The 11187-nt window shown below is 33.8% G+C and overlaps 1 protein-coding gene across 2 annotated transcripts; it reads left to right on the top strand.

Annotated features, from left to right (window-relative positions):
• The first annotated feature begins 3311 nt into the window (after positions 1 to 3311).
• Positions 3312 to 9213, top strand: LOC121264861 (BTB/POZ domain-containing protein At1g30440-like). Of its 2 annotated transcripts, XM_041168181.1 has the most exons (5): positions 3312 to 4031; positions 4149 to 4336; positions 5587 to 5656; positions 6557 to 7783; positions 8485 to 9213. In XM_041168181.1, exons 2-5 carry the CDS (start codon positions 4278 to 4280, stop codon positions 9034 to 9036), a joined length of 1908 nt encoding a protein of 635 aa, XP_041024115.1. In that variant the 5' UTR covers positions 3312 to 4031; positions 4149 to 4277; the 3' UTR covers positions 9037 to 9213. The 2 variants fall into 2 exon arrangements, with proteins under 2 accessions (XP_041024115.1, XP_041024114.1); XM_041168180.1 differs by having other exon boundaries at positions 3312 to 4336.
• Positions 9214 to 11187: the final 1974 nt, after the last annotated feature.

Genomic DNA, 11187 nt, shown 5'->3' with positions numbered 1-11187 from the left:
CCTTAAAAAAATCTAAAAATTTATGAAATTTTGCAAACAAACGACTGCAGCATTGATTCAAAAAAAAAAAAAAAAAACGACTGCAGCATTAGTAATCATTATTCTCGTACTTAATGTGCTATAACGAAATGAAGAATTGGGTGACTACAACTACTGCCTTATTATTGCTTGCCCAAATACTCTCAACCTCATTAATCTGTAATATTTAATGCTCTGTTCTCAGGTTTTTAATGCTCTTAAATACGAAAGGGCCATTTCTGGTCACGAGTTTCCTTCCGGCTGTAGATAATGTTAAGGTATCCCCCAGTCCGCACCCCAGCAAAAGCGATGAATAAATGGAAAAATTTATTTACGAAATAATGGCCTTTCTAATTTCTATATACCTCAACGTATTTATACATGAATGCTATCAATGTTTTGCAGATACCCACTGCCCAACGGTCAAAATTCATAAAAGAAAATTGTTAAATTTAGTTAAGAAAAATTTATAAAAAATTTACGTGTCAATTATTAATATGTAAAAAATTTAAAATTTAAAAATTAAAAAAAATAATAAAAAGATAAATTTTATACATTTTTTATAAGTAAAATTATAAGTACGCGTAACATTATTCTTCTTAAAATGTCATAATTTAACGTGTTAAAAAATATAAGTAATTTATTACTATTTATATAATATCTGAGATTACCTCACTATCTAAACGTGACTTAGTGTCGGTTTAAGAGATTAAAGTAAGCAAAATAAACATATTAATATCTAATGCTGATATGAGATTCACAGTGTTTGAAAACTTTATACGACAAATATTAAAAGTTATAGAATCTATTTTATGTGTCTGTCTTTTTAAAAAAAAATTAATTTATTAAGTTTTATGAAGTACTTAGAGAAAATCCTTATTTAATGCTTCGATTCTTATACAACCTGTCAAGAGACTTTGCATGTATTTTTCCATCTGACATTTGCTTAGAGTACCAGCAGAATCATTGCTATCTTCCATTGAAAATCAGAAATGAATAATCTATCCAATAAATAATTATAGTGAACATCTAATTAGCATAGACGAATATAACAACACCGTGAGAAAATTAGAAATAAAACACACTTGAGACTGTGTTTGGTTGTTGAATCAACTTCGATTTATCTCAAACCAGTCATTGATGAGACTCATTATTTTTTTAATTTTCTATAAAAAAGTTAAACGCATCTCAACCTATTTCATACATTTTAACTTAAAAAATTAAATCTATCTAAATCTAAAAAATTAAACTCATTTTAACGAGAACTACAAAATATTATTATTTATAATTTAACTCAACTTATTTCAAGGTCTCCTTTAAGATGAATGTGTGATGAGAGTGTCATTCCTTGCAAAGTTGACTTTATGTTTCTTTCTTCGTTTCCATTTAAAAAGAAAACTCTCCTCGACATGGCTTAAAAGTACTCTATTTCTGTTTTCTTCATCTAAAAAGTTACCTCTTAACCACAAGAGGTCAAAGATCAAAATAATCGTTGACCGCAAAACAAAAACAGATTAGGATTTAGTTTGACGAATTTTAGAAACGAGACGAGAAGTGTTATGTACATAAATATATTTTATAAAAATAAATTTATAAATTGACGTAATTTTATGTAATTTATTAGATTTATTTTACAGTAAAAATGATTATATAATCTAACGTATCACGTCAAATTATATTAGTTTGTGAATTTATTTTTCTATATTTCTTTTATAACTAAAGTAATTTTCTTAAAAAAAAAAAAGCATTGCTACGCAGAACAAATAAGACTTGCAAACAAAACAGCATACCGAAGATATAATTGTACTTTTGAATTATTGTCTCTTCTATACCATGAATTCTAGATCATGAAAATTTGCAACGGCAAACTATAAACAAGTTCTAATATAATTTATCGCCACGTGCATGGATATTTATGCATCTAACATTTTTTTTAAAATTTTTTTTTTATGTTCATATTTAGTAAGTCAGAAATTAGGTCTCATATTTATTCTAATATTAAGGTTACATTTAAATGTTGAACTGAGTTAAAATAATAAAATACTGTTAAAATATTATTTTTTAATAATAATATTATTTTATAATTTGAAAAAATTGAATTATTTATTATATTTTATGTTGGAATTTGAAAAAATTATAATGATGAGTTGAGATAAATTAAGATGATTTTAAGTTTCAAACGTACTTATACGAGAGTGTGTATTAAAAGTTAAGCTTTTCCTTGAAAAAGGTTTTTTCCTATATTCTTGAGAGGAGTGTGTAAAAATAATTTTATAAAATAACTTAGTTTTATATAATCTATTAGATTTATTTTATAATAAAAATAATTTTACAATTTAAAAAATCATATTAAGTCTTTTGTGAGATTATTTTTGTGTAATTTCTTTCAAACTAAAATATTTCTTTATTCTCGATGAGAAATTTACATATTAATTTAAATCAATAAAAATATATTAATTTTTATCTTAAATTTTGTTATTAGATATATTTTTCCAATGCGACACATTTTAAATAAAGAAAATGTTAGGTTGCCCTCTCAAGTGTACAGCTAATGTATTTGTTTTTTTTTTAAATGTTTAAAAAAGATAAATCTAATAAATTTGTGTATTTTTTTCTAATATTAAAAAAAAAACAAAATATATTAACGTTACACTTGAGGAAGGAAGTTGAAGCAGTGAGTAGCATCAACCTTTAAATAGACAATTAAAATATGTAATAAACAATCAGGGAGATGTACCGGTGGCTAGCTTTCGGATCTTGATATATGTCTTTTCTCACTGGGATTCTTCCGTCGTCGCCCGTTTCTTATAATCCTGACACCTATCAGGTCCTTCGATACTCCCAAAATACCCTTCAAATCTCTTAAAAATGCCTCTGGCCCCCGTAACGCATACCTCCGTCATCATCACTGTGGATAACAGTCCCCACTCACACTCTTGCATGCATGGCATGGGACGATGCAGTACATAAAAATACAAAATTAGCCTCTCAACATCTCAAAACTTTTTTTCTTTTTTTATTTTAGGGACAAAAATTCTATAAAAAATAAGTTTTTTTTATAAATATTATGTAAAATCATGTTAATTAATAAACTTTTTTTTGCGAATTTTTTTATCATTCTTTTAATTGTTATGGTCTCCATCACATTTATTATAATACAGCCTACCAAAATTTGTCCTGTACTTTAATTTTTTTTTAACCGAGTAATGATTTTCTACGCAACCAAAGCAACACATGCTCAACGTAGTCACATGGCTTAGCTGGACAAAGATCGTAGATGTTTCTCCTTCAAAGCTTGTCATTAATCTAAATATTCTCCCTAATAAAATACAAGAAAATTTGGTGTTGGTCAAATCTTTCAGATTAATGCATTTGTTTCGTTTAAAGATGCTCTGAAACCAAGCTCTAGAAAAGCAATGAGTGTGTTCCAAGGCAAAGGACCCCACATGGGTGTGTGCGTGAGGATGGATTCCAGACTGAGCTCTAATAAAAATGCATCCACTGCTGCTCTTGCATGAATGTCAATGATGGCCTCGGGGGACTTTCTTTTTGCACAGTGGCTCAGTTGTACTTTTTCTTTAATGGGTTTGAGTGGTTTGGGTCCCTTGTGTTCCCTGTGGGTTTGAATTCTTGGGATTTTCTTGGTCGGTTTGAGAGTAGAAAAAATAGTAACTTTGTGTTTCATTTGTATCTGAACGGCTGGGTGTGTTTGGGAGGGCAGAACATTGGAGGGGTTGACCTAATTTAGGTGTGTCTGGTTTAGGGTCTTCTTTTGGGGCTGTGGGATCAGATTAAGGTTATTTGCTGAAAGTGGGGGTACGCAATAATAACGGAGTTGTTTTCCGATTAGTGCTGGTTTTGGACAGGGTTTCTAAAAGGATATGCTTTGTTCTTTTCAGTCTGGAGGTAGATTTCGGGCAATTTTACCGGAAAGTTTAGTGGGATTCTGCAATTTTTGTGCTGTTTTTGGCAGGTGAATCAGAGAAGACACCACATTGCAGTTCTGTTTCAAGGTTCTGAGAGACTTGGCTTGGGAATTTTGGGCTTGCTTGTTCGTTTCCTAGTTGATTTTGGTTTGTTAGTGTTGCTGAAGGGAAAATATCAACTGGGTTTCTATTTCTGCTCGGCAGATTGCTCTATTTGATGCCAAACGTTTACTGGGCGTGGAAACGGATTTCAGGGTGAGATAAGAGGCCGAGGAGGTTGTTGTTCGGTTTCCGATTAGCTTATCCCTTTCCTGAAGTTTTTATTTTGAGAAAATGGCTTGCATGAAACTGGGATCCAAAACTGACGCATTCCAACGGCAAGGGCAGGCCTGGTATGTTGTTTGGACTGTCTGATATTGTCTTCTATATGATTTTTTATATGAAATTGACTGTTGGACCTGACTTTTCTGTTGAATCCTTTACTTCTTTACTTATGTTTCGCGGATTTTTGAGTCTCATGATTCATGCGTCAAAAATAAGAACACGAAGTCTATGCTCTCCTGTCACTTGGAAAATCTCTCTTGGTTAAATTTAGGGATGTTTCATACGACAAAACTGACAAAACTACATGATGCACCATTGCTATCTGAACCGAGTAGTAAATTCTTCTTGACAAAGGAAGCTTGCTCGTTCATCTTAGGCATATGATTCGCAATCTTGTGTCTCCTACTTTATTTTTTAGCTCACTTCCTGCACTAGGGAAACTTTTCTGTGTAGTGTGTGAGTTGAAAATTTTGAAATTAAAGTTTTTAAATATTTGCTTGGGAATATGTACATGCATTCCCGAAATATGCTGTCCCTAAATTAATTTTGATGAAGTGGTAATAGGTCAATGGTATCAATTTAGCTATGTGGGAATATCATGAGTTGAGGAACGGTTCGACTAATTGAAGTTGACGATCCTTCTAACTGCATAACAAACAGTTTTTACTGCTCCCTAAAGCCGATGGACTTTTGAACTGCTTTATCACAGCTTGTTTATCACAGATGTCATTAAGGGCTGTTTGATTTGACTCTTCAAACTAATCTTATTCATAAGATGAGGTGTTGCATTTTATTTATATAGGCTCCAGCCCTTAGATCTCATATAGTCAGCACAATCCAGGCCCGGGAATAAATTTATCATACAGGTTTTCCAACATCTATCTCTCTCTCAAAACCACCACAAGGAGTGAAATATGGTTATTTTATATGTCCTCTTGTAGATTATCCTGTGGTTAGAATAAATAACCTAAGATGAATATATATATATATATATATACATATGTGCACACAAACACATGTTCTGTTTGTATATTGTCTTGTGGTTATGGACAAGGACGCCACTTGACAAAATGGAAAAAGAAATAATCTGTGAAGGCTTTCTGGTTTCTACCCATTTTGATGTGTATTTTCTATTGATGGTGGGATTAACCAGTAACGTAAATAATAATATGTGTGATTCTAGTATCTGCAATCGTTAAGCTTGTATGGCAACTGACAGGGACACCTTAAACGGTGTGCTAATGCATGTGCACCTTATGAATTCTTTTTTTATTTTTCACCTAATTTAATGCACTCTCATCTAACTATGATGTTATAGGTTCTGCACAACTGGGCTTCCTAGTGATTTTGTTGTTGAAGTTGGGGAGATGTCCTTTCATCTTCACAAGGTACTCTGAATTCACTCTATTTATGTTTTCTTTTGAGATGTAGTTCTCACTGAACTTTAGTCTGAGTATGCTTGATTATTTGAAAAACTTGCTTCACCTTTCCAAAAATATTATGTTGTTTCCTTTACTTTATGCCAATGTGGGCAACTCATTGGCTAAATGATCATTTAGATTTCTCATATACCCCTGCTTCTACTTGCTAGGACTATAAACTGCGACCATTCTTTAAATACCCTTTAAATAGACTCTTATCGTGGAATTAGGTTTAATCGTTGGAAAACTCTACTTAGAAAAAAAAGTTGTTGGAAAATTCTTATCCTCCCCCTCCCCCCCCCCCCCCCCCCCCCCCCCCCCCCCCCCCCCCCCCCCCCCCCCCCCCCCCCCCCATCATTTTGAAACCTCAAATCTCAGTTTCTGTGAGTAATTTACATGTTTTATCATGTTGTCATTAATTGTCTTCTCTTATTTCTTGTTATAACACAAATGTGTTGGCCAAACCAACCCAGAGATCAGCGTATGAGCTTTAATAGAATGCATCTGATGAACTGCACTTTACTACCTTGTCCAGTAAATTATGTAGTGATTGCTGAAAATTTTTTTGTCACTTTCATATCAACTTTGAGGTATAATTCTTACATGTTAGGGAACCGTACTATATTTCTATGGGCCATAGCTTTAGATTTTAATGGTTTGAATTTTCATGACTTTTTAGCTTCTATTACTTCGACCTAGATAGGTCTTATCTCTTGTATACCATCTTGCGTACTCAGGCTTTGCCTATCTCTATTAATAAAATTATCGATTACTTATCAAAAAAAAAAAATTCTTACATGTTAGGGAAATGTGAAACAGACGATGCTATATATAGTTTCTAATGCTTGTTAATAATTAATAATGCAGTTCCCTTTGCTCTCTAGAAGCGGGGCTGTGGAAAGATTGTATGCAGAAGCATCTGACGAAGGAGAAGAAGGATGTGTCATAAACCTTCCTGACATTCCTGGTGGGGCCAAAACATTTGAACTTGTGGCCAAGTTCTGCTATGGGGTGAAACTTGAACTTACATCCTCAAATGTTGTGTACCTTCGCTGTGCTGCTGAGCAGCTTCAAATGACAGAGGAATATGGTGAAGGCAATTTGATTGCCCAGTGTGAGACCTTCCTTAATCAAGTAGTTCTTCGAAGTTGGAAAGACTCACTAAAGGCACTGCAAAGCTGCGATGATGTTCTACTCTATGCTGAAGAACTTAACATTACAAAAAGGTGCATTGAGTCGCTGGCTAGTAAGGCATGTACTGACCCAAATCTATTTGGGTGGCCTGTAATGGAGCATAGTGGCCCCATGCAGAGCCCTGGGGGAAGTGTGTTGTGGAATGGGATAAGTACGGGAGCTAGACCAAAGAATTCAAGTTCAGATTGGTGGTATGATGATGTATGTACTTTAAGTTTGCCCCTCTATAAGAGGTTGATTTCAGTCATGGAAACTCGTGGAATCAAACAGGATATTATTGCTGGGTCCCTCACTTGCTATGCAAAAAAGTACCTTCCAGGCTTGAATCGGCGTCAGGGAGCCAGTGAGTCCAGTAACCGTCTGGCACCAGCAGCAATGGGGGCTCCGCCATCAGAAGAAGACCAGAAGCTTTTCCTAGAAGAAATTGATAGGCTACTTCCAATGCAGAAGGGACTAGTGCCAACCAAGTTCCTATTTGGTCTACTTCGAACAGCCATGATTCTACGAGTGAGCCCCTCTAGCATATCAAGTTTGGAAAAAAGGATTGGGATGCAGCTTGATCAAGCGACTCTGGAAGATCTGTTGATGCCCAATTTCTCTTATTCCATGGAGACACTATACAATGTTGACTGTGTGCAACGGATTCTTGAGCATTTTCTTGCCATGGATCAGGTTTCAGGTGGGGCCTCCCCATGTGCAGTTGATGATGGCCAATTGATTGGGTCACCTTCGTTGACACCAGTCACAATGGTAGCGAAGCTAATTGATGGATACCTTGCAGAGGTTGCCCCTGATGTTAATTTGAAGCTCCCCAAATTTCAGGCTCTAGCTGCTGCAGTTCCTGACTATGCCAGGCCCTTGGATGATGGCCTTTATCGTGCGATAGACATTTATCTGAAGGTACTGATTATTTCATTGTCATGTAGAAATCCAGAGCTTGAGTAGTTAATAATTCATTCTGGAATCTAACATATCCAAAATCGTGTGCAAGGACATAACACCTGTTGGCTTAGACTCACTACTCTCAATGCCTATGCAATTTCAGCTCTTGACTGCATCCAACCTGATTTCCTCTCTCTTGATTCAAATTTAGTTGGGTCAGGTTACAGTTTTTTACCAGATTTGGTTTCTTTTGAAAAACTTTTGAAAGATAGTATTTTCTTTTTCTTTTATTGTTATTTCTTCTGTTAAAATGTACCGTGTCTACGTAGTTGGTTTTTGATTTATGAAAGTTTGGCTTACCCTCAGCACTGCATCATCAAGTTACTTCACTGTGTGAAGCTGAAATGAACTAATGACACCAAATCAGGGTCAGTCTCACTTGGTCTTGGTTTTATCTGAAAGTTTTGCGCCAGAGGGCTACCTTCAGTCAAGTCCGCTTTTCATAACACTTACAGATAGCAATAAGTTTCAAAGTTGGTTGTTTCTGTAGGGCATTGCGTTTACCAATATTTGAAATCATATTATTAGGCCCTTACTCAAATGCAAAGAGGAAAAAAGAAAATGAAACAAAAAGAGAAGAAAGGAGACAAACATACTAGATAGGGAACATTTCATTAAGTTTGGGCTTATCTGGTCTCCCGTGGTTTTCAAACATGCAGTCACACCCATGGTTGGCAGAGTCTGAAAGAGAACAACTCTGCAGGCTGATGGACTGCCAGAAGCTCTCGTTAGAAGCCTGCACCCATGCTGCACAAAATGAGAGGCTTCCTCTTAGAATAGTAGTTCAAGTTCTCTTCTTTGAGCAGCTTCAGCTTAGGACCTCCATTGCTGGCTGCTTTCTGGTTTCAGATAATCTTGATGGATCAAGACAGTTGAGAAGTGGGCTTGCTGGATCTAATGAGGGAGGGTGGGCCACAGCTGTGAGGGAGAATCAGGTTTTGAAGGTGGGGATGGATAACATGAGGATGCGAGTATCCGAGCTCGAGAAGGAATGTTCAAACATGAGGCAGGAGATTGAGAAGTTGGGTGGTCGCACAAAGGGTTCTAGCACGTGGGGAAATGTGTCGAAGAAATTCGGGTTTAAGCTAAAGTCCCAAATGTGCAGTGCTCAAGCTGAATCAGTTAGCAACCAGAACAATGGTAATGTGAAGGTTGAGAAGTTGAAGGACAGGCATGGAAAGCATAAGAAAAACTCATCTCATAATGACTAAACCCTTTCAAAATTGTTTATTATTTTGTACTGTTTCCTTTATAAGTTCTTTTCATCTGTAGTTCCGCTTTTGTTTTTTCAAGTTAGAAAGCATAGATCCATCTCTGTGGTTTCAAAACTGTACCAAATATAATGCAGACGGATGGAAGAAAGTGTAATTTGTGTCATTGTAACTCTAGCAAGGGTCTCTCTCTCTCTCTCTCTCTCTCTCTCTCTGGGTCAGTTTATGCAGCTTTAGGTTCTAAGGTAAAGAGGTGTGAGTTAAAAAAAAAAAAAAAAAAAAAAATCTTATCTTTTAATTCAAAATCCAAAGCAACATAAACTCATAGGCGAGAATTAGAAAGTATTGGTGCTTTGATTTCTTTTATAAATATAATGGATCTTACGACACATAGTGCAATGATGAGAAATAGCAGCCAAAGTAGCAGAACTTGAAGAAATAGCAGCCAAAGAAAGAGCAGAACTTGAAGAAATAGTAGCAATGATGAAATAGCAGCCAAACTTGAAGAAATAATGCAACAATGAGATGAGATGATTTTAGATGAAAGTTGAATAAAATATTGTTAGAATATTATTTTTTAATAATATTATTATTTTAAAATTTGAAAAAAAATTAAATTGTTTATTATAATTTGTGTAGAAATTTAAAAAATTTGTAATGATAATATGAGATAAAATTGTTTCGATATGCAAATCGGCCTTAACCTTTGCATGTATTTTGCTTTCCGTGGCAAATCAAAAAAGAAAAGAAAAGCATCAACGTGTTGACAATAAAGACGAGAACCATTCATCTTCTGTTTATCTGCTTGTTTTTTGGTGCGTGGAATTTATTTAACGACAAACCAAAAAAGATAAGGATGAAAGTTTGCATGATTCTTGGTCAACAATCAAACTTGAACACTGCTTTTTTCAAAGTTCTGGAAACTCAACTCTATCATGATTACAAAAAACATTTTTCATATTGTAATTATTTTCCTTCAAAACCAAACAAAAATTTCTATCATGATTCTGGAACTCCAATTGACTTTGTGGGACTAGAAGGAAAATTAACGAACAAGACAGAGAGGATGGAAGAAGTCGATCTTGAATGCTATTGAAAGCATAATGGACTCATTCAACATGCCATGAATCTGCAGAACCATTTTTGTTGAATTTTATTCGTTGAATGCTTAATTATATATATATATATATATATATATATACACATATAGATTTTTCGTCACTGATAATGGCTCTACGCAATCTTTTCTATTTTCCCCAGAAAGTGAAGATTATGAAAAACACGCAAAGCTTACATGACTTGTTCTGCAAGCACTTGACATTCCTTTCCATTCACGATTAATGCTAAATAAGTTAAAAAGAAAAAAAAAAAAGGGAAAGAAGCTGATAATTTATTATCTCTGGAATTAATAATGAGAAAAATATTAGTGGATAAATAAATTTTCAAGACAAGTTAACCAATTATAGACTGTGTAGATCAAGAGTTAAAAAGTCTTCATCTCTTAACAATTAACCGAAAAGTACAGTTTCTGATAACTAATCATCTATTTTTTTTTTCTAAAAAATAACATTTAATATTTTTTAAATCTAAATGAAAAATCCAAAGATCCATGGCTAAATAAAAAGAAAGATTTTATTTTTAAGTCAGTAGGGCATACTACTAAAGTGCTTACATGACATATTTTGATTTGAAATTTGAATCTTACAAATTAAATCTTACAATTTAACTAAGATCCTTTGGATCAATTGATAGCACCTTAGTTTCTCACTAAGAAAATTAAGGATCGAATCTCCTTCTCCATGTATCAAAAAATCTTATCAGTTTTTTTGAACAAAATCTTAACCATTTAAATGATGTTGATGATACGCTTTATACATCAGCTTGATAATAGAATAATCCAACTAAAATGAATAAGGAAAATACTACTCCTATCGAGATGTCTACCGACATTTTGTACTGATTTTATTTTTATTTTTTTTACTTAATGTTTAATAAAATATTTTTTAATTAATTTATATTTTAAAAAAATATTTAAAGAGGTTTTAAAATGTTTATAAAGAAAATGTTTAGAAGTAGACGTAGCATCATCCAAGATTCCAAAGAATAATGCACTAAATGATTTATAGTTGAATAAAAAATATAAAAATGATG

This window comes from Juglans microcarpa x Juglans regia, chromosome 5D (genome assembly GCF_004785595.1).
Source record: "Juglans microcarpa x Juglans regia isolate MS1-56 chromosome 5D, Jm3101_v1.0, whole genome shotgun sequence".
NCBI lineage: Eukaryota > Viridiplantae > Streptophyta > Magnoliopsida > Fagales > Juglandaceae > Juglans > Juglans microcarpa x Juglans regia.
Note: the sequence above shows the minus strand (reverse complement) of the source record. Positions and strands in the feature narration are given on the sequence as shown.